This window comes from Pavona decussata, unplaced genomic scaffold, assembly GCF_977016875.1.
Source record: "Pavona decussata unplaced genomic scaffold, jaPavDecu1.1 SCAFFOLD_28, whole genome shotgun sequence".
NCBI classification, from domain to species: Eukaryota; Metazoa; Cnidaria; class Anthozoa; order Scleractinia; family Agariciidae; genus Pavona; species Pavona decussata.
The window spans coordinates 1,095,001-1,118,755 of NW_028145451.1; the positions used below are offsets into that span (position 1 = coordinate 1,095,001).

Consider the following 23,755-nt stretch of genomic DNA (forward strand, 5'->3'; position numbering starts at 1 on the left):
TGTCATATGAAATGTTATCAAGTACAATTTCTTTATTAAAGATAGGGAAATTCAAGACCTCTTAATTTGAGAAATAAGAAACCTCCCGGTCTAGGTATGATTTTTATGGTAGCATCGAATTTCGACCTTCTAACCAAAGTGCTCCAAGTGGTTGTGTCTGTTCGTTTGTTCGCATATTAAAAATGTCATAAGTCATCAAGGAGGATCTCAGTGAGGTTAACCGTCAGCCGTCTAACAGCCTAAAATTTAATCGTCAACCGTCAGAAGCGTAGTCAAATGGTTTCAAAGTCTTTCAAATATCACTATTTCACCTGCTCATCCCGGAATTCTGGCTCTAAACGGAGTCCTTTGATCTGGGAAACCAGTTGCCATGTTCTGAAATATACTCACTTTGTGGTCTTTACCACTTAATTTGCGTTTTAACTGACGACTGACGTCTGGAAGTACTTCTGATATTCGAAGTCCAGAACACGACTGTTAATATTAAAAAACACGAAAGGTAATATTAATTTAATTAATTCATGGAAGAAATTCCCTCTTGATAACCGTCAACCGTCAAAATCTGTTAAATTTAACCGTCAACCGTCAAAGCTATCCCCCACTGAGACCCTTGTCAAGGACTTTAAGAGCAGAATGTCCCACCCTCGATAAGATAGAGTTCAATTTCAATCAGATGGAAGGCTGTTGTCCCCATGATAGCAAAGGCATGATCTTTGGGATCTAGCTTTTGGTTGTTCTTTTCTTTTGCTTTTGAAGTCAACTTATTCCAGAGCCAAAGAATTGTGAATAATACGGAACTGCTCGCCTTCAAGGAAGCTTTTGCATGAGATTTATGATATCAGCAAAGAGGCTAAATAAACAAGGGGCTGCATGCTCAGAAATCGTGAAACAACAACAATATTAAAAGCAGACGTTACACTGGTTTCATTTTATTATTTCTCGAATTTTGCTTTGTTGTGTAAACCACAACCGGATTAGCGTGCACTTGCCTTAACTAAGCGCATTTGATAACGAGCAGTGTTCACGACTGAAGCAGCTGTGGTTATGGTAATGCAGGAGGAGGAAGTGGGGGAAGGGGTGGAGGAGTAGCGCCTCCTGGTAGGGGTTCTAGGGGTAGAGGGGTAGAAGCTTCTGGGAGTGGTGGTAGGGGTGGAGGAGTGGACCCGTCAGTGAGTGATGGCAAGGGTGGAGGAGTAGAGCCCTCTGGAAGTGGTGGCAGGGGTGGAGGAGTAGAGCCGCCTGAAAGTGTTGGCAGGGGTGGAACGGTAGAGCTCCCTGGAAGTGGTGGCAGGGGTGGAGGAGTAGAGCCCCCAGGAAGTGGTGGCAGTGGTGGAGGAGTAGAGCCCCCAGGAAGTGGTGGCAGTAGTGGAGGGGTTGATATCCCAGGGAGTAATGGTAGGGGTGGTCGCGTAGAGACCCCAGTGAGTGGTGTTAGAGGTTGAGGAGTAGAGGCCCCAGGGATTGGTGGGAGGGGTGAAGGAGTAGGACTCCCTGGGAGTGGCGGAAAGGGTGGAGACGTAGAGCTCCCTGGAATTGGTGGAAGGGGCGGAGGAGTAGAACCACCTGGTACGGTTGGAAGGGATGTAGCAGTAGAGCTCCTCGGGAGTGTTGGTAGGGGTGGAAGAGTAGAGACTCCCTCGCCCCCATCACCACCTTCTCCTCCTACAAAATTCCCAATAAGAAAGTTAACCCATGGCGTATATCTTTTAAGGTTGGCGTAGACGCCATACTTCAGTGCCCTGGCACATCCTTTGCCCCATGAGGTAACTCCAACCTGAACCCATTGTCGAGGATTCACTGGGTTTTTGCACACAAGTGGACCCCCTGAGTCACCTTGACAACTGTCCACACCCCCCTGCCGCATCCCAGCGCAGATCATGTTCTCGGTGATTTTATCTCCATAGGATTGGTTGTGACGACAAGCCACTCGCTCCACTATAGGGACTTTCGCCTGCATTAGAACGGTGGAGGCTTCACCACCTTCCTGGGTGGTACCCCAACCACTAATTGTACATTTTGTTCCGGGTGGGAACTGGTACTCATCCTCCGGAAGACAGATGGTGTTCACGTGGTTGTTGAGCGTGGCAGGTCTGTCCAAGCGAATTAATGCCAAGTCATTGTTGGTCGTCACGTGATCCCACTTTGGATGGATGTAGAGATCTTTGATGGTGAAGTCCTGTTCTGTTCCTTCTGTTTCACTCAAGAAGTGTTCTCCTGGAGTGAAAGAAAGAACAGTTCCGTTGCAATGGTTTTAAAAGATTTTTTCTTCAATGGATCAATGGATAAACTTTGATGTCCTTAAACGATAAGTGGAATTCACCAACTGTCAATTTCGTATGAGCATATGAGGAGGAGGGGCTAAGCGTGTAAAATACGAGAGAATTAACCACTGTCTTTGAGTTTGTTGGTATTGGATCGAGTAAAATCACGTTAAAATATCTTTAATCCATACTATACCACACCAAACACAAACACAGCACAGCCGTACACCGCGCCATAACATGTCATATCATATGGTGCCAAGCCTATCATCTAGCTCTCTCAACAAATAAAATATAAGCTAAAAGGCTCTGAAAAAGGCCTTTACAGCGTATTGCGGCCTTTCACTGTTTTGTATTTGGGCGATGGTTAGTTCTTTTTCGGAACCCTTTTTCCAATTTATCACAGAATAATACTTACCAAGTCTTATGAACATCATCCTCTCATCCGAAGTTATATCAAAACAGTGAGCTGCTGTGAGGACCCATTCAGGGTCCACAAGGGAACCCCCGCAGAATTGTTTCCCCTTGTCATGTCCCTTGGCCCACAGCATGGCTGCTTGCCAAGGCCACGCTCCGGGCTTTGCGACGATACCTCCAACAATTCGGGTACCCGTCTTGCTAGTACCACACATTTGAACACCTATTTAAGAAAAAAATGAAAGAAATAAGTACGTAAGTAAAATCATATTCATAAAAACCGCAAAATCATTTCCAAGGTTTCTCTTGTCGTCCCTTGGAGAAGAGAAAACGTAAAGTTAAATTTCTACCGGCTCAGAAATGTTCATCAAAAGGTGATTCTATCACAGTATGCATGGTTGTGTGCCGTCATTTTTAATCCTGCAAACACTAATATCATGCTCTTCTCCCAAGCTTTCTCCCCATATTTCTTAAACGCTAAGACATTTTTGCGATCGTTTCCTCTATTTTCATGAACGAACATATGTTCAATCAAATATTTGTTATCGAGTATTTTTTCCTGTCAAAGAATTCATAATTTTTAAATTTCCTCACCCGGAAGTGTTTCTATGTTTCAGACACTTCGTAAGAAAAACGCATCCGTAAAGTGAGCAGTGCCAAGTCTTAATTTAAGATACCATATGGTTCTCACCGGTATTTCCTCCTAAATGTTTGCTCGTCCAAGATGCTTTGAATCCAAGTCCCGTGTCTGACTCATCTGACACAAGCTTTATGTAAAGAGAGGTTCCTTGAGCAGTAACTTTAGCCGGGGCATTTGAACCGCAGAAACGACCTGACGAAAAAATATATAGATACTGCCAGCCTATATATCTAAACCTTAAAATTAAAGGCAGGGGAAGGAAAGGGAGGATATATGGGAAACTGATCAAAAATATATGAGAAATGTTTTGTCTGTTTCTCTATCTGGGAAGATTATGGATCACTCAATTTCAACAATGCCTAGCCCCATTCCCTCGCCGGCTGACACCGAGATATTAACATTTTTTTTTATAATTAACTGGCAAAATATACCTACGGTTGGGACAAACGACCTTGCCAAATGCCCCAAGTTGCAGTTAAGAAAGACGTTGTTTCTTCTTTACTTGGTTTACCTTCATTCTAATGAAAGGTTATTCACGCTAATCTAACTCTCGGTTTTTTTCTTTTTCTCAGTACGTGTGGCAGTGACCGATCATTCTTTGGATCTGCCATCACATTTATGTCCTCCTCAGACGTAATTAATCAAGAATTTGTTGTATTTGCTGATGAACGTATTATTGAAAGGAAGCTACAATATTGTGACTTGAAGATCACGAGACCATCAAATAACCATGGGTGAACCACCAGGTAAACTGCCCCACTAATGCCCGGGGGTAGATGGGCACTGCTGGTATTAAATGGTGCATGAAGTTCAAAAGTTCTTCATAACTGATCGTATACCTCGATAAAGACAATTCAACCTCTCAAATATTTGAGGTAGAATTGAGGTTATATGTATATATAAGGTTCGGCAAAGAGTGCGCGAATGACTACTATCTCGAGGATTGTACATCATTTATTGATTTGAAAGAGTTTGGAGGAACGAGAGGAGGCAGGCGCCTAACATTCAGGCTTGGCATGGGTTAAGTGTCAGCGTCAGATTTCAAGTTTCAGTTTCTTGCTTGACGTTTACTTCTCAGAATATGACTTTTTACCTCTGTATGGTTCTCCCATGGACTAATTATATCGTTTTCTTGAGTAATGACAAGGAGATTTCTGAACGTATAGCTTCAACAGTTAATAACTGAAGGCTTTACTGAGGTTCTGTTTTGCAATTGGTTTTAAATCTCTAAGGGAACATATGCACGTCTGGTTGCTTTATGCAATATGCTTTTGTGCAGTCACAAGCATCTTGCACTCCTGCAACACCAACACTAAGTGAACACTGAAAAAAGAACATGAACATTTAAAACAATATTATCCATAATATTATTATTAACAATACAAACCAACCAATCAAAGTCGAAGAGTCCTTGGGGCCATCTCTTATTTCCACGTAGTCGTACTTGCATTTTGAACTTTCCTCCACATTAAACGTTTCAAATGCCAGAGTAAGAGAGTGAGTGACTGGGACGGTGATAACCCACTCACATTCAATATTGGCCGGGTACTGGTCGGGATATCGAGGAGACTGGAGGCTACCATTTTCTTCTGTGAATATGCCTCCACATTCTACGATAGAAAACAACAGTCTCTCTGAGTCTTTTATAGCCAATCTATTGTTGTAGGATAGATTTGAATGTCTGATATTGCCAAGTAGGATAGATTTATAGGGAGGTTTTACCTTTAACTATTACATATATATTTTTTGTCGTGATAGCTTTTCTCCGATAACTGACACACTGACTCACACCCATCACCTACCAGTATTAAAGGGAAATTACATTGCACGTCTTTATGCAACTGAACTTAAGTGAAAATGACTTTACTTACTGATGTCATTGGACACTGCCCGCCAAACTGCTTGGAACCCTTTTCCGGTATCCGCGTCATCCGAAGTCAAAGTTATACGTAAATAGTTCCCGGATGAGTGTATAAGTGAAGGAACTTTGGAACCACAGAAAGATCCCAGCTCAGGTGACTTTGACTGAAAACAAGGTTAAATCTCGTGTCAATTTATCAAAAAAGTTAACTCATCTTCAAGGGTAAAACATACTCCCTCTTCATGTACTAACCGACCGCTCTAAATTTTTCTCAGATAAATTTATGAAAGTTTCACGGCATTTGCTCAATTGTTTTTTGTTTTTTTCAATTATTCGTGTTCAAAGTCGCCTCGGGCAGAATACGTTCCCCCCGGCCTAGACAGGGTTAAGGTGTTTATATATTGTACTAGATATGGATACATTCAGCAAGTAGAAAACGTCACTTGTGTATCTGTTAAGTTATAGAGACAAGAAGACGCAGAGGTGTCGATGGTAGAGAACTTCAACATGACAAGTTCAGTGCACGTGTAGGTATGTGTTTCCACTGCTGTGGGTCGAGTTCTACCACGCCATTAATTCTATCCTTTAGAAAATAAACCATTAACAACAATTAAGGTCCATGTGATGTATTTAAACCATCTACCCAGACAGGCTGTTTAGCATCGCATTCGCTTCCGATGCAAATTTTAAAAATCCTTCATTAAGCGACTCAGACATGTCTCACAACTGAGCGATAATAGGGACTCTAAACAACCAGGGCCCAGTTGCTCGAAGCATGGTTAGCGCTAACCCGGGTTAAATGCCATGACAACCTATAGGTTTTAATACCTCTTAACCAATGGTTAGCGCTAACCATGCTTCGAGCAACTCAGCCCAGGAGGACGATGCCAACGATAACGATACTTTGAATTATTTAAATTCATGTTGTTTGAACTAATTCGCAATTATTCCAACTCCTTCAACGTGTAAAATATGGTCGAACTATCTAGGAGTAGTGCTGTTCTCGAATTTGTCCTGATAGCTTCACGAACTCCGGATAAATAATTTTTTTAAAATTCGTCTTTTATCCCTTGCGTATAATTTTTAGTGAAAACCTAACCAATGCGTGCTTTAAAGTTGAATGCTCTTAAATTCAATCAGAATTAAATGTATGTTAAATAACATTGAGTACATTCTGTTCTGAGTAGTTTTCTAACGCGGTAAGTTCTCAACACTTTCTAGAAGCGGGCCCAAGGATTGAATAGGACATGAGCGACGTCCAAGTACAAGTCTAGAAAGAGAACGAAACATTCACCGTCGTTTTGTTACGTTCTCCATAAAGTCTTTGAATTTGTTTATGTTGATCATGTTCCTCTTTTGCAGAGACCGGGAAAGAATTGTACCAAACGTTGTAAGGCACCTGAAGAGTTCATGGACTCATTGTTTTGAGTTCTGGCTGGTTTCACCTCGCCGTTGGAATGAATGAACATTTTTCCGTACCATAGTCCGTTACCGTCTGTCCCTCCCCATAAACTACCAACTGAAATCCACTTTCAATTTATTTGTTTGTTTGCTTGCTTCTTGATCATTTGTTTGCTCTCTTGTTATTGTGTTGGTGGCCCGACAGATGTAATTATTGCAAATTCTTTGCATCTTTAATTCGCTTTGTTTGACACGTTTCTTTGTTTATTTGCCATGATTTAAACCTACCGTAGGTCCATCTAAAACATCCAAACTGTCATATTTGCATTTCTTGCTGTGTTCCACGTCAAGAGATTTTATTTCCAGCTCAATAATTCTTGGCGCCTTGACTTGTATCACCCACACACATGTTACGTCAGTGGGATAGTGTCCCGGATAATCAGGTGACGTCACTGTTCCATTTGGACCTATCAGTTTCCTTCCGCAGGCTTTTGAAATAAAAAAATAATAACATAGCAAGAGAAGAGAGTGAACAATGCAATATCAGTTTGGTTTGTATAACAATTTCATAGCAACTGGATAGATGAACAACTAAGAGCTCGTTAGTTGGTTTGGCCGTATTCCAGCCTGTTTGCGGCAGTGTTAAAGTTTCCAAAAGTGCCATCGAGCATTTTTCTCCGTTACCAATTTTGTATTATTTGTCACCAATTTGTGTACAGCTTTGAATTTGTCATTCAGTTTTGTTCGCGATAAAAAATTTGGAATAATTTATTTTGGGAGATCAAAGCTTCCAGTAGCTATTAGGTTTTTTCTCGGATACACTTTGTTCTGACAGTAAAACTATTTCTAGACTGCTGTTTTGTAACGTTTGGCATTTTTAATTTTTTACCCAACTTTAGCAACCATTATCGAGTCCAATTAATTTTAGCCCAATTGAGTTGAATTTTTGGGAATCGATAATTCCAAGATGGCGGATACAGAGCGGCGGCTATAAAAATAATGACGTAACCATAACCATGTCACCTTTCGAGTACAATGCAATGGGCTATCTATTGATGTCAAAATGAGGTTAAATTACTGAACAAAAATAAGGGGGGGGGGGGGTGGCTCTGTCTACTCCCCCACTCCTTCCCCTTCTCCTTCCCCTTCCCCTTCCCCTTCCCATTCCCTCCTCTTCTTGTGGGACTACTGTTGTAGAAGTACGAGCTGACTTGTATGTCCGAGGGTTAAAGGTGTTAATATGTGTACGTCTGTGTGACTGACTGGTAAAATAAATCTTCATTTAAGCTTAAAACATGCCATCACATTTCTTCCATTGGCACATGCGAAGAGTTTGCTAAAGCTCAGTGACAGAGTACTCGAACTGGTTATGAGAAGGTCATATGTTCGACTCCAATTGAAAGAACTCTAATCTGATTTTTTTTCTAGTATGCCTGTGTCATCTTAGCCTGCGAACGCAGACGTATTCCCGGCTGTCGCTTCTCTCCGCCGAAAAATTTTCGGCGGAGAGAAGTGACAGCCGGAAATACGTCTGCGTTCGCAGGCTAGTGTCATCTCTCCTTGCTTGTTTTTGCCAGAATTAATTAACAACGTTCCGTATGCCTTACTATATAAAAGGCAAGTGGTTGCAGTTGAAAACGTTAATACAGCTGTAAACAACAAACGCCTAGGAAAGATTTTTATATAAACACCTGTCCGACCGTAATTACTTTTTATTTAAATCGTTCAAAAACTATAACCTGAAATTGAAACGAAATGTTTAATTTAAAAATTGTACCTGATTGTTTCTGCTTTGGTGCTCTCTGAGCTCTTTTTAGCTCTTCCTGTAGAAAAAAATAAAGACATCAAAAAGAGATTTAGTGAAGAAGTCAATCGTGCTCAAACATTTGTAACACATTTGCCTTTTTTTCCACTGAAAAGTACAGTGTCCTACCTGGCCTGTAAAACTCAGACACCTAAAGACCAGTGCCAAACACGACCAAAGCATATAAACGGCGAATGTAAGTAAGTAAGTAATTTTATTTAACCAGGGTAGCTCATTCAGCTACGAGGCTGGTATCCATGGGGGCCTTGGAAAATAAAGATATGTACAACTGATTAGCATTCGGAGGAGCTTCTTAACCTGGTCGTATAAAGCGAGCAGAGAAAAACGACAGAGATCTATCAATATTCGAAGTAAAGAAATTTGTTGGCAAAAGACGATAAATAAATGGTTACATAGGCTATATAGTCGGTGTATACATCCAAAAATTTTAGTTTATTGCTTTTGTATTGCACATATTCAGTCAACCTGAGGTTGCTCGCTGTCAGTATCCTTTGACGAATTCCACAAAACTGTGATTCAATTTACATGCTCCACGTGCTTCTCAATTTATTACTGCACAAATTATGTTTATCTAGATTGTTTGGATTTTAGAACATGTTGCGAGGATGAGGATCTTGAAAAGAGATCAATTAATTTTTCTTGTACACACTGAACAAAAACACAAAGAAAGCCTTGCTTTGTCGCAAAATATTTAAGCATGCATGGATCAAAACCATATTACTTATTCGAATTGCATGCCATCACTGCTCAGATTGGTTTGTCGAAACTTCGAATTTTCAATCGCAATATCCGAGTTTATTTTCGCACTGGATCTGAATCAGAGTGGAAACAAACAGGAAATTAATAGAAAAAGTTAATATCTTGTGGAAGGTACAATAATTAAGGAGCAAACAGATAATCTCTTGGTATCGGTTAGAGCGTCACGTTTCAAGAAGTGCACACACTGAAAAAGTGAAATGCTATTTGCTTTTTTTCTGGCAACGACGGGCATTCCATCAAAACGTCTGCAGCTGTAAACTCTTTTCTCATCATGATAAATACTTAAATGATGGAGAGTTTATTTAATACGGTGTTCTCAGCGCAGAAACATTATTTTCAACTTTGATACTGATTGATATTGTGGACAGAATTTTCGACTTTGCTTGTTCGTATTTGGTATCCTCAGTGGTGATGATATCTGTTTAGAACAAATTTTTAAAAAACTATACTACATACCTCAGTATCTTCCATAAGCGGTTTACCGTAAACTGTGACAAGGAAACACAAAAGAAATCGAAGCAACATAATCCGAGTTGATCTTCAATAGCGTTTCAGTGACGCGGCGCGCAGTAACTTAATTGCTTTGCTTTTTTAGTCCCTTTAGTTGGTGTCACAGACTATAATAGAATGGTGTAAGAACAACTCGATGAGCTGCAAAGCTTCCGAGGAGCTGTTGTTTCACCTGACCTTGTGAATAAACAAACCATATTGAATATTTCCATAAGTGATTAAAGTTTTTTCAGGCTATGGAAAATCTAAAAAATCGAGGATAGTAAAAGCTTTAGATGTTTTCTTTTTCGGATCGCTTGCATAACTTTTTAATTATATTCTTGTATTACCTATAACTGCGGTAGTTAATGAATGAGTGGCATATAACTTATAACTTGGAATGAGAAGCTTGCCCCAATATATCATGTTCACTGATTTGATTACTTTTCCTTGAAGTCGTTAACTGAAAAGCTTAGGAAGTAAAGTGCAATTCTGCAATACCAATTACTCGGTGGAAATGTTAAAGACAAACAAAATCAGGCAGAATTAGAGAGATTTCGAGTAATTATATTCTAGCGTTAATTTTCTCCAACATTCAGTGTGATTTAAGTGACACCCAACGAGAACGTTACAGAAAAATAGTTAAAATGTTGTTTACTGCATTCCCTCATCATACGCCCTTTTCAAGAATCATTAATAATTCATATGCCCATTGATCATAAAACATCACGTACAGTGGTTTTAAAACCCGAAAAAACCTCCTCCTTAGTATGCGGTGTTTAATGTTTTTCTCGTACGCTAATTTTCAACGTTCACAAAAGCGTATTAAAAGAGATTTGCTCAAGCATACAACAGCAAAAACGAACAAAAAAATCCGACGTTTCGAAGTTATTGTGACTCGATTTTCAAGGGACCTGTTACATAGTTCCCTTTAATGGATTCATGATCACTCCGAAACGTCGAATTTTATCGTTCGTTTTTGCTGTTATATGTTCACAAAAGCATCATTGTTGTGAACTCTCTTGACACACGCTTTTTCCAGGAATGTTTTTGAAGCCGTCCGAAAAACTCGCAGCACGTGTTTTATTAGGTCTAAAACCAATCGGCTGCGCCTCGTGGCTTTAAATCCCAATAAAACACTGCTGCTCGTGTTTTAAACATTACTTAATTATTAAAAAGAAAACTTTGTAAGCTAATTTGACCGAATTATCTGGTTGGACTCTTTAGTGGAAAATTTAAATTGTTGAAAATTTTAGGGAACGAAATCTTATTTCCCAAATTTTCGAGCTGTCCTTTCCGAAAATGCTAGCTGTCCTTGTTTTCGCACTAGTAACGACGTATATACCCTTCCAAAAACAAAAGAGATTCGGTAGCTTTTCAGCGCTACGAAAGTTTGGGTTGACTTTTCGTGAAAAAAAAAACCAAACCCTAATTTAATTTCTGAGGCGGGCAATGTCTTTTCCGAACATGCAGATATTCCACCAAAATGAGCCAGTTACTACACCTGTAATATTGAAATGATCGGGGCAGGACAAACTTCTTTTCTTCTAGTTAATGAGTCATTTGGGGTTCTAGTTACATTGTAATTCTTATGTGCGTAAAAGCTAGTTTCTTCATTTAGGAATTCATGCCCATAGTTGATTAATTAACGTTCGATAACGAACTGGTAAGCCAAACTTTTTGCCACAGCAACTCTGTAACGTTATGCTACTAAAAGTACCATGACGTTGTGTACAGAGTACTGGCTTACCAGTACGTTATCGAACGTTAATCACTCAACTATGATTATGAATTCTGTCCTTTACTAATCGTTTTTACAAACAAACGGAGATTTTTCAAACGGCAAGTTTTTCGTTCTCACGTGTGCGGTTTCCGATTCGTTTCGACATTGTTGTACAGCATTTGTTTTATAACCATGTTGGATGCGCGGCCAAACGCCATTTGATACCACTCTGACATTCATCCAACAAAAAAATATTGATCAAACATTGTGGTACTAAACGTTCCAACATTGCTGAACCAACAGATGTTGAAAATGTTACTTTCAAGAGACTTCTCAGGCCCGTAGTAGGGGGAGGGGCAGAGGAGGTTGAGTCCCCTCCCCCCCCCCCCCCCCCGCAACCCCAGAATATTTGGAAGTCAAAAACAATGTGCTAAAGAATATATAATTAAAACAACTTAATTTGCATCAATCAGTCTTGAATTCTGACGCTGCAACTACCTTTTCACAACCTTTTAAGCTTGTGGTAAAGAAAGCTTTGAGTCAAAACTGAAGGGCAAAAGTGTTTTGCGAAAATCTTTATTGCTTGGAAATTTAAAATCTGGAAACAAAATTCACATGCACTAATAGCCTGGGCCCAGGTGATAAGAAGAGTTAATTTCGTTAACTTTTAACTTTCGCTTTGCCGACATTTAGCGCTCGAAAATAAACGGTATCAAAGTAATGGGTAATACGATATTGGCAGTTTTAACCAGTGTTCAACCATTCCAATGATTGTTTCAATTCTGCATAATACGGGGCGACCTGCAGCGTTTGCAACGTCTTACATTATTGGTCAAGAGAACAAAAGAACAAATAACAGAACAATGTTCCGAGCCCTAAGAAACAATGCAGCTGCAGGTTATAAGGGTCTACTGAAAAATAGATCTTTTGAAAGGTGCAGGTCTCCTGCTATATAAAAGGACGAGAGAGAGTTCCGTCTATGATAGCCCCCTCCCTACCCATGTTCGTCCCATAAAAAAATGCCGTCCTCAACATGAGACGCGAAAGTGTTGCCCAGGGATTTTTCTTTGTAAATCTACAAGGGTAAAGCCCTGAGGACGAGGTTAGCTTAATATGTACAAACAATTTTTAGCTTTTGTTATTCTATTGTGTTGTTTTGTCTCGTATGGAAATTTGATCACTGAAATAGTTATTGATTACAAATTAGAACAAATCTGGCGTCGAGATAAACTTGTGATTGAATTAAAATATGATGCTGCTTAGAGAGGACTAACAATAAATGAAAGCATTGTTATTGAAGTCAGAAATGATAATCATGCGGTATACTTTGAGATCGTTTATCAGGATGTTGAGTTAACACGGTTCCTGGGCCATGAACACTTGTGTCCGCTATTCAAGCTGCGATAGACTGTTTTTGTGATCATAGTCCATGAAATCAGAAATAAATCATCTCCATTTGTCTGTACAGATTGCTGGGTCGGTGATAAAGCCCGTCTTATGAGTTGGAGCCGAGTATAAAAGTTTCCGAACTTTGCTGAACTCGTTGTACCACCTGATATAATTTTACTGTGAATAAATCCACACATCCGAGTCGACATTGTTAAGATCAGAAAAGTTAGGGACTCTATTGATGTCAGCTCCTTTCTCTTTCTGAACCTGCTCGTCTGTTAAATTTGTTTCACTGACTGCAAAGCGTTGTAGGACATCACGAGAAAACGATGAGTTAAAGCTGTTTAAACCGCGAGCTTTTTTCGTGAAAGGTGAAAGGTCTTGGGGATCATTGCTACCAGGATTTGACGTTTTTCTCGTTAATTTTGGTTTGTTAGGAACCTCAGATGCTTCGTCAGTGTCTGTACTCTTGTTGAAGCTTGCGTTTAAGTTGAACTTATCGTCTAAGTAAGAGCTAAAGCCCTGCGCCAAAAATTGCTGACTTGCGCGTAAAACTTCCTCGGACATCGAACCCTGAATTGGATGCCATGACCGACAATTTTCGTCGCTGGACTGCAAGCTATGCAAGCTTGAAGCCGATTCGTCCATGTACCGGAGAAGTAAGTGCTCTTTACCCGCTCTCAAGATAGCTGAAGCCAAAAGGAAAACGATTCCTTCGCCTTTTGCAACATCAATCGCGAGTTTGCCTTCAAGGGACATTGCCGTGACGTCAACGCAAGAATTAATCAAAAAGTTGACAACATCGACGTGCCCTCCGAACGCAGCGTAATGCAAACACGTCCAGCCGCGGTCGTCTCGCAACTCCAACTCGGCTCCGTTATCCACTAACAGTCGCACAATCTCCAGCTGTCCAGAGAAGCAGCTTTGATGCAAAATTGTTACTCCTTGTTCATCCTGCCCATTGACTTTCGCTCGATGATACTTCAAGGCAAACTTGAGTTGAGCCAAGTCATTTGTTTCGATCGCTTGTTTAAATAAATCCACAGCGCTTTTACGTCTTGTACGTTGAGCCATCTTGGAAGCAAGAGTTATGGATCTATTGGATCACTGCAGCTTTAGCGGGCCAAAGGGGTTATCACTTTCATCTCTTTCCCCCGGAAAGTTTTCGACACTTAAACAAAGATCTTTGTGACGCACAGGATTAATTTCGGCTTGTATCGCTCCAACGAATCTTTTATTATGGAAATCCATGAACGAGCTCGAAAATAATAGCTTTGAACTTATTATGGCATTGTCAAGAAAACACTTTTAAATGAGACGTGTGGTTAATTTGTTAGGACGTTCCACTTAAGAACAAAGCTTTTGTACTCATAATTCTTGTTGTTCATGACTTTTAAAAACTGCTTACTTAGCCACAAAATCGAAAGGGACATTTGAGTAGATTTGGTTAATCACGCTTTGCTAATTAACCAAATGAACTTTGATAGCTCCTTTCCGACTCGGAAGTTTTAAAAGTGTTTAAACTAAAGGATATGCAAATCACTATAACCGCCTTGATTACAGAAGTAATTAACGTTTTAGTAAATAAACGGCGGTTTAACATGACGTTTAACACCAGCATGGGACAAACCACAAATGAAATAATTCGCTTTTTAATGAAGTTACAACTCTGTCAAACAACACGCTAACCAACAGGGCTTATACCATTCCGATTTTGTTTTCTTTTTCTTGGTTGTACCAGTCTGTTACTCGGTGCCTGTTTTTCTCGTGCAGCCAAGTTTTTTTAGCAAATGATATAGGCCAAAGATTGTGTCGGTCTCTCTTGTTAAAATTCTACGAAGGCGCAATGAGGCTAATGAAGTCCGAAGTTACGAGATAATTTGTTTTTTCAAACTACATTGTTTGGTTGGGAAGGTATAGTCATGTTGATTAAAGACCATAAATAAACATCATCTCAAAGATTTACAGATTGGGTTTAACAATAACTAAAGACATCGATCAAACTCACACTTTTAAAAAGGTACTTAACTATTTCCACTGTTTCGTATGGCCTAAACAGTCCAACATCTGCAGCTAGTATTCATCTTTGTATCTCTATTGTGCTGTCAGGGCGCGGCACAGTTGGGGTCTCCATGTCGCCTTTGTTTAAGGTAGGGTCTTTGGCGTGGCTCGTTCCGAGAACCAATATTCTTGTCGTGCAGAAGATTTATTATTTGTTATCAGTTAAGGCTAGCTCAGTGGGAAGGATGCCATTCTGACGAACTAACACTACTGGCTTTCATTAAAAAAAACCGAGGTAGAAGCTGAGCGTTGCCTTTGCTATAAAATCACCGAAAGGTTATACCAGCTTGAAGTAGCTCGGGTGATCACTGCTCAAAGTTCCATTTGTCTCTCCAAATTATGGACGTAAAATAACTGAGCGGACGTAAACTAAGAAAAAAGATTTTGACCAACTCAGTTCAAAGTCAAAAACGTGGTCAGCCTTGTCGCGATGTCTCAAAAGGCTTCTGAGTGACTATAAAGAAGATCTGATCGTGTTCGCAAGTTGTTATTCAATACAGTGCAGCCTGAACCAAAACGTTTCAGTATTGCCAAGTATGTTAAGGCGTGGTTCATTCTTTGGCTAACACCCACTACGAAGTTAAAACTACCTATCTTTAAAAGCAATATTGATTAAAACCACAAGAAATGCTATAAATGTGCAAGGAAGTTATATTCTTAAGCTATCAAAGGCTTACTTATCATGGTCATGTGTTTTATAACGTCACAATCGTGTTCAGAAAGCGAGTTTTCCAATGAGTCGAGAATGGTTCATTCTAACTATGAACTAAACACCTCTGGTTGTACTCTCTATCACCAAATTAATGTGTCTTGAATGGAAAAGGTTTTTATTTTATTGAAAATTTATTAGGAAGTTGAACTAGTCAACCTTTCAAGACAGATTCATAGAAGGTATAAGCTATACAGTGACAGAAAGGTTGTATTTCAGAGATATGCAAATCTTTGTGGCCGTTCTGAATTTCTGCTCGCGCAAAGAAACAATCATAACAGGTCATAACAGGTCACGTGATAACGTGATATAAACTAACCGGAATTTAAGGAAAAAATGATTTCATTTCATCAAGTTTGAATTCTCTCCCATTGCGAAGTTCGGTGGTCTTTAATTTTGATGTCAAATCTTTCACAAATAATGATGACAAGTTCACGTATTGTACTGTGATCTGTGATGAAGCACGATGTTTTTAGCCAATCAGAGCGCGCGCAGTTAACTTGAAACTCAAACATGGAAACCATGGTTACTCGGAACTTAACCAACCACAAACGATCAACACGAAGGAATCCTGGGAAAGTAGCCGTGACCAAGAAGATAGAAGCACGGCAAAATGTATGTTTTCCCGTACATTTAGGAGTACGCCATAATATGAAGAAGTACTGTTCAAACTGCTGCCTTATAAATCGGCATTTTAAGTTGACCATCCAGAAACTGGTGATCATTCATTCACTCAATGTCATTCACTCAATGTCATTAACTCAATGTCACCACCTGCAAGTTCTTAAAGGGTAATGATAATCGGCCCATGAAAAACAAATATTTCAAAGTCGGAATGAGACGATATTAGTAACGTACAAACATAAAACGATAGTCTTCAACACACAATATAAAAGAGAATGTCGAATTAAAAGCAATATTTATTTGTCTAGTTTTTTAACAACCACTGGCAGTTAAAAAGAAAATTAAAGAGCGCCGACAAATTGCGCCTGATCTCAGGTCATGATTTGCATGATCTTTGACGATCAAAACTAGTTAGTGCTTGATTGCTGCAGGGGGCTGGGGTATAGCTTCTTATCAATAACTTTTTCTAGACTGTTTCGGAGATCAAACTTATCTTAGTTGCCAGGTTACGCTGTAAATAAATTATGAACGGCTAAATGATTGAAAAAAAATCGTACATCTCAAGTCTTGAATTATCTTACCCCAATTTTTGCACGACGAATAGGATTTGATTATGTAGCTGCTGTTCATATCCTTGAATGTTCAGTTCGGCAAAAACGGGAGCCGTTTTGGTTGACGTTCGATACAAGAAGCCTGTGTATGATTTTTTTTTTTGAGAATTCAAGAAGAAGCAATGTCCACTAAGGACTGCATCGATTGGTTATTTTCAAAATAATCACCACCTGGAAGATTTTGATCAGCTTTATAAGGCTGTGTTCGATTGACCTTATTCCGGAATAAGAATAAGCGGAATAGCTGTTAAATTTTTCTTTTTAAGTAATTTAAAAAACCATTTCTGCAAACTTTCGCTAACACATGATAATTTAAGCCATCTCGTGCTCCATTAACTCCTAAAACCTCTTTTCATTGTTGTATCTATTCTTATTCCGGGATAGGGTAAATCGAGCGCGCCCTCAGACTAAAAAGAAGGAAAGGACGATATCAGCTTCTTTGCAGCTGTTTCATGGCTTGTCTCGCTTCTCGGCGGGACTCCATGTAAAACACTTCCAGAATTACCAAGTACACCTAGTAAAATTTAATTGAACGGTGTACAAAATTTTGAGATTAAAAATATTGACAATTTGAGCAATTTGGAAATCGAGGACTAGGTAACCATAGCAACTGCGTGGCACTATTTGGCTTAATAATATACCATAATATAAACTATATGCTATAAATAACCAAGAGAGAATACCTGAAACAGTAAAAGTGTAGAATAACAGCTATTAAAACCTACTAACGTCTATTTCTGTCGTAAAAAAAGACTTAAAAAGAAACAAACATTCCGTTTTATAATCGATTTCTTCCGTTTTACCACTGCACTCGTCAGTGTAAAGTAATTTTCGGATTTTAGTACAATCGAACGCGTATGAGAACGCCCCTGGGACAATCCAAAGAATAGTGTTCGCTTATTTATTTATTTTCAGTTTTTTGTTGTTGTTGTTGTTTTTCCTTTTTCTGGATGAGTTAATAATGAATCCCCGGCTCACTGAAAACCTAGGAAGCATTACAGAGGAAAATGTGATATAGTTAGAATATCAGTAAAAATCATAGATCGGTCGACTCCTAAAGATACGCACGTACAAGCATTATTGAAGGAACATCGACATCATTTCAATTTTATAATGTTGATATGTGATGCCGGCTTTTATTTTTGCTTGGATTTTTCTCGAGAATTAATTTACCCAAACAGGAATTATATTACTCACTAACTTGTTGTAACGTAAATATATAAATACACCAAAAACCACAAGAAATAATGCGTATTGCGGTTAATGGAGCACTTGTGTTTTCGAGCCAGTTTAAATAATTATTGACGTTCCATGGATTAACAGTTGTTAACAGTAGAACGAAACCATAACAAACTTTATTTTGAGCTCTGAGAACTAATTAAAACGACCAGACGGAAATATTGAAGGCCCGGAAAAGATTCTATCCAACTCAGCTCAATATATCAAATGAAAGTAATGACACCCTATCCCCATTTAGGCGCCATATACGCCCTTCCCTAAGAAGATAAAAGGAGACTTGCATCGCTATCATAGAGTATAAAAATAGCCAAAATGGCCAGGTGTAATGAAAACAACGCAGGGGAGAGTGGCCCTCTTTTAGCAGTCTTACAAGGGCTCTCAAGCACCGCTTTGTCGGCCGTCCATGCCGCAAGGACGCCTCACCACACAAGGCACACTAAAATCGATCTATTTCCAGCTTTGTTGGTCTCTTAAGGTAGCCAAGACTCTCCAAGATATTATGGTCGCTTTGCAAGGATTTCAACATCATTACGTGAAGCGAATATAGCCGTGTTCACGGAGTGAATTGATTTGAATTATATGTATTTTAGTGTTTGTTGTGTATATTTTTATCGTAGATCCTAATATAATTTTTATTGCTACCTATTTTTCAGTATCTTATTCTAGGGGATTTTTTATGTTGCTTGTTTCAATCTCTATTTTAGAGGACCCCTTAAAAACCACTTTTTAGTGATGGAGGCCTCCTCTTAAAACTGATTTTATTTTATTATCATTTAGCATAATTTTAACTCTTCCTGGGCCCGGTTGTTCAAACCCCGATTAAACTAATCCTGGGCTTACGTGAACTATTTTCTTCAGTTTAATTGCTGACCAATAAAGTTTCTCCCAAAAAAATTTGGCCATTAGGTTTGAATTAGTCTTTTCTTTATTATTAGTTGGAAATTATATTTTAAAAAACATTTATAATGAGCGAGATGAAAATTTCGGTTGATTATTAATCAGGGTCGGATTAGCGTTAATCGGCTTTCGAACAACCTGGCCCTGGCTTAATAGCAATATCTCAGTGAGGCATTATAAAGGCCTGGCGATGCTGAGAATTTTCATAAATTTGTATTTGAAGGGGAAGCATTTGTCCAGTTTTCTCGAAACTTGGCAAGCAGTTCTTTATTGCTATCCTTACCTTATTGATCTGAGAAAAGTAATCCATTATAAGCTTTACTCACGTGACCTGAAAACGATTTATAACGGTTTTAATCTTCAGTCGGAAATGAGGAACGGAAAGCTACATTACATCAATCTTGGATTTTTCCGTGTTCAATGACACTTGGTAAGAGCTTCATTATTTCTCGACATAATGATGTCCACGTGCTAACGGTAACGGTCAATTAACGAAAAGAGGTCACTTGTTCCTCGTTTTAATGATGTCCAAGTGTTCACGGTGACGGTCAATTAAGGAAGAGAGGTCACTTGACAAACTAAATGTCAAAATATCTTAACGATAATTTAAGGGCACAACCCTAAAAGGCGGAACACAACATTGGCACTGTCCTACTTAACATTTTAATGGCGACAGTTTTCAAAATTAGCGAGTGCAAATGTTCACCGTTTTTAAAAAACACTTTCTGAGACGTCATCTTTCAAGGAATGTCACGTGACAGGAAAGTTCAAATCAGAGAATCATGAAAGACATAAAACACAACATCAACAACAGAAGAACTGTTTCTATTTTAAGATTTCAGTTTATTTTTCGTTCAGGATAAAAGCACAAACAGACGGAAATCGATCTGTCTTCACCAGACTCACTGTAATTAAGGAACAACTAACAGATTCTGTGAAAATGACCTTAGATTACGGACAGGTCATAAAGGGGCTGGTAAACACGGAGCAAAACGTATATGTAAAAGGGGGATAGATCATAGAGTACCTTATAATTTAAAACAATGAGCTGATTCACTGGTAGCCAATGAAGATCTTTTAGTATACCGGAGTATAGGGGTCATGTGGTCATTCCGTCACCCGTTTAACTCTGGCGAAGCAGCACCGCTGTGAACTCATTGAAATTTTCAGATCGATTCTTCAGCGTTTCATATTATAACGAGTTCCAATTATCCATTCTGCATGTAATAATATATGGAAAAGGGCTTTTACGTTCTCCACAGGAAGGAATCTTCGAATACCAGCATTATTTCAAATACAAAAGAACGACGATTTATCAACGGATGCTACCTGCATGTTTTCATCATTATCGTCATCATTATCATCATCGTCATTACTTTCATCAGTCATCATCATTATTAGCAGGTATGAAAATGGACGAGTAACCAGGATTATACATATTAAATGCTAAAAAACGTTCTCTGGTTATCAAAAATTATTAAAGAAATGAGCTTTCGGCTACCAGACTACAGCCTTTGACGAATGAAAAAAAGTGTGCGAATACATGAATATATAAACATGAGTAAGTGCCAAAAAAATAGCGGAAAATAAACTAATTACGAGTAGCCATTTTAAAAGAATCAAGTATTGCCAAGGTAAAGGCATGGAATTGCCATCTGCTTTATTAGTCATGGCAGTAGACCATAACTCAAGAGTTCGTCGCACTCGGTGGTCGCCTTTATCAATCACACTTGCGTTTTGAAAGTCAATTGAGTGACTGTTATTCCACGCATAATTAGAAATGTTGGATTTTTTCCGGTAGTTCTTAACATTTCTAATGTGTTCTTTTTGTTTAGGAGCAGTCTTTCAAGGGCGCGAATTAACTCAGGCCACCCAATCACCTTCAAACTTACTAATAGTTTACAAGATATCTTGTAAAGTATGCCGCCATTGGAATTACATCGCGGAAACTGGTAGACGCCTTCAAACTGAAGAAAAAGAACGTATTAAAAATAATAAGAACTGCCACAAAGAATCCAACATTTCTTACCATCCGTGGACAAACAATCACCCAATTGACTTTGAAAACGCAAGTGTGGTTGATAAAGGTGACCACCGACTGCGAAAAACTGTTGGACCATGGCACACTGCCACGACTAATGGAGTAGATAGCAATTCCATGCCGTTACCAAGGCAAAACTTGATTCTTTTAAAATAGCTACTCGTAATTAGTTTATTATCCCGCTATCTTTTGGCACTTACTTGTGCTTATATATTCATACATTCGCACGCTTTTCATCATTCGTCAAAGGCTGCAGTCTGGTAGCCGAAAGCTCATTTCTTTACTGAAAAATTTTTAAGTAGACAATGTCTTTTAGCTTTTAATATCATCATTAGCATTATCATCACTGTCTTCGTCACCGTCATCGCTCCGTCTTCCTCATCGTCATCATCATTACTTCATTGTCGTCGTCACGGGGAATCTTCATAGTCAATCGTTGTGGCTTCATTGTGTCGCCATGTTCGTGCCTTCGCAACCTAGTTGAGCCAAGCTGAAAAGACTAGAATAACTTTCAAAACAGAAAAAAGATGTTGGTATTAAGTTCAATTGTGTTTGAATTCTTACTCTTGAGAGTTAGAGAGGGTGGTTTTTAGGCTTCCTGTGCGTTTCTGTATCCGAGGAGAACAACGATTTTTAATTTCAAAGAAAGAACAACAATTGTTATGTATTGAAAGAAAAGGGGGGGCGGGGGAGCGGCGAATGAGGAGAGCAGCATCCGCGGCTTTACCCTTACAGCCAGTCGCATCCATACACAGCAAAGTTTGCAAAGACTTTCCCTCCAAGATCAGCGGACTGCTCACAGTCAACTGATGAAGAATTGGGCGCAGTCCACTGCCTTCAAAACAGGAAACAACACACACTGTACTCTTGCTGGCTATTCCGGGAAAAAAAATTGGGCTTGTTTTTGTTTTTTTATTGTTTCCCTCAATCCTCAGATAATTTGGTCGACTAAGTTAGTAATTTTTACTTCCCTCTGAACAAGTCATCAATTTTTCCGAGGTGCTTTTGGAAAATATGAAAGTATTCATAGTCATAGTACACCATCAGCGTCTATCAACAGGCGTCAGGTGTTTGCAGAAGACTACATTACGGTTAATTTTCTCTCGGATATCAAGGTGTAACTTACCTCAAATTTTACAACAAAATATCATACATCATTTCAAAGTTTTAATAAGTTACTGATTCGGAAATTTTTGGCTTTAGAAAGTAAGCAAATATATTCGAAAAATGCTACGTAAAATGAATGCTATCCAGATAGTAAGTTTTGTATATTGATTTATTTGAGTCACAGGTTGCAAGATAAACCATAAGATTCTAGAAAAGGAGGATCTTCGAAAAAGCTTTACATGCATACACAACTTGCCAAGATGTGCTACCATCTAAACAAATTTTACAAAGCCATTGCAAAACTGTGCTTCTTAAGTGGCAAATAAAGAATTCCTTATTCAAGGGTGTGTGTATGATTAGTTTCACATGTCTCTGTGTCAGCTGCTAACTTAATTTTCTTGCTGTTAAGGGAAAAAGGAAGGAAGGAAGTTGATAATTAATTATAAGAAGTTTCAATAAGAGGGAAGCGGCACATATGCATAGTTATGTGGAAGAGACCAAGTGTGTCTCACAGTATGGAATCCTTTTAAATCGAGTAAAGTGTTGAAATGTGTCACTCTGATATCTTCTAAAAAATTAATTTCTGCTGAAAATTGCAACAAAACTCTCTGACAATTAATAGCACAGGTTTTGAATCATACCAATAAGGTAAGGTCGTGTTTACAATTCTAATTCTTCTTTCGTCTTTTTTCGTCTTAAAGCTTTTAAATAATTAAAAGCATTCTTGCAATTATATACCAGAAGTTTCAGGTATTAGGACCTCTTAGAGAGGGTTTTTTTTTTTTGATCAATCAAAATAGAAATCTAACCCCCAAGAGTTCTATAGAATTTTTATAAACAATGGTTGTTTACAAGAATGCCATAAACTATTTAAACGTCGCGTGCTATTCAGTTTAAACTATAGAGTCATTAAAAGCTTTCGAATGGACTAACGTCAAGCTTTTTGTAAAATAACATTGAAAAGCCACAAAACATTTGCGTCAACAGAAACTAACTAATAACACTAATAGTCCTGTTTTGTTAAGAGTTACTTTAGAGGACTAAGAAGACGAAGAAGTAATTCACCTAATAAGCGAGCGTCTTGTTCCATTGTTTTAAACAACCATCAAATCTCCATGAATTAGCTCCGTTAATAAATTTAAAGAAGTAAATCCTGCCAGACCGAGTCATATTCATTTTTATTCACACGGGAATATTTGAACTTTACACCCTCGTACCACAAGATTAATTCCCGAAGAATGGCCCTTACCGAGTTTCCATTGTAAATTATAAGCTGGAGTCTCGCCAGTGAATTGCTTTAAGCTCTGGCAATTTTTCTGCATTTCGAGAATGGTGTATTGAAGCCACGGCTGAGACTAAACCCAAATAGGGCAATTGGATGGTGTTAGGCCAAATTTAGTCAGATCAAGGCTAAGTAAACATGCTGAAATCCGTTTTTTATTTGGTGATCCAGTTTTGCTTTAACTGTCTGTTTTACAATTCCCTGAATCTTAAGTTAAAATATTACTTGTACTCTAGATTCTTCCCTCATACCGACTAAGATTATGTTAAGATTTATATTGTGAGGTTTCATAAATCTTCTTGCGACTTGTCTGAAAACTGTTTACTTTTTTTTTTTTTTTTTTTTTTTTTTTGCATACCACTCTCTGGTTCCAGCGACGGATTGAAGTATAAGGCATGGTATTTTTGTTTCAAATTAAC

General features: G+C 38.7%; 2 protein-coding genes across 2 annotated transcripts; both read right to left on the minus strand.

Moving 5' to 3' along the window:
• Positions 1 to 846: 846 nt before the first annotated feature.
• On the minus strand, positions 847 to 9,727 carry LOC146484988 (ovochymase-like). The gene is made up of 8 exons (XM_085103871.1): positions 9,621 to 9,727; positions 8,358 to 8,403; positions 6,869 to 7,068; positions 5,190 to 5,343; positions 4,710 to 4,928; positions 3,370 to 3,510; positions 2,680 to 2,901; positions 847 to 2,214 (listed from the first exon to the last, which is right to left on the minus strand). Exons 1-8 carry the CDS (start codon positions 9,687 to 9,689, stop codon positions 1,043 to 1,045), a joined length of 2,223 nt encoding a protein of 740 aa, XP_084959997.1. The 5' UTR covers positions 9,690 to 9,727; the 3' UTR covers positions 847 to 1,042.
• A 2,196-nt stretch (positions 9,728 to 11,923) lies between these two features.
• Positions 11,924 to 14,222, minus strand: LOC146484989 (uncharacterized). Its single transcript, XM_085103735.1, has one exon. It carries the CDS (start codon positions 13,837 to 13,839, stop codon positions 12,940 to 12,942), a length of 900 nt encoding a protein of 299 aa, XP_084959861.1. The 5' UTR covers positions 13,840 to 14,222; the 3' UTR covers positions 11,924 to 12,939.
• Positions 14,223 to 23,755: the final 9,533 nt, after the last annotated feature.

Coding starts and splice junctions, on each gene's coding strand:
- LOC146484988 (XM_085103871.1), bottom strand. CDS start 9,689: ATGTTGCTTCGATTTCTTTTGTGTTTCCTTGTCACAGTTTACGGTAAA. Junction 5,344..6,868: donor ATGTTTTAGATGGACCTACG/GTAGGTTTAAAT, acceptor CCTTGTTTTCAG/TCAAAGTCACCTGAGCTGGG. Junction 3,511..4,709: donor GGACTCTTCGACTTTGATTG/GTTGGTTTGTAT, acceptor TTTTTTCGTCAG/GTCGTTTCTGCGGTTCAAAT.
- LOC146484989 (XM_085103735.1), bottom strand. CDS start 13,839: ATGGCTCAACGTACAAGACGTAAAAGCGCTGTGGATTTATTTAAACAA.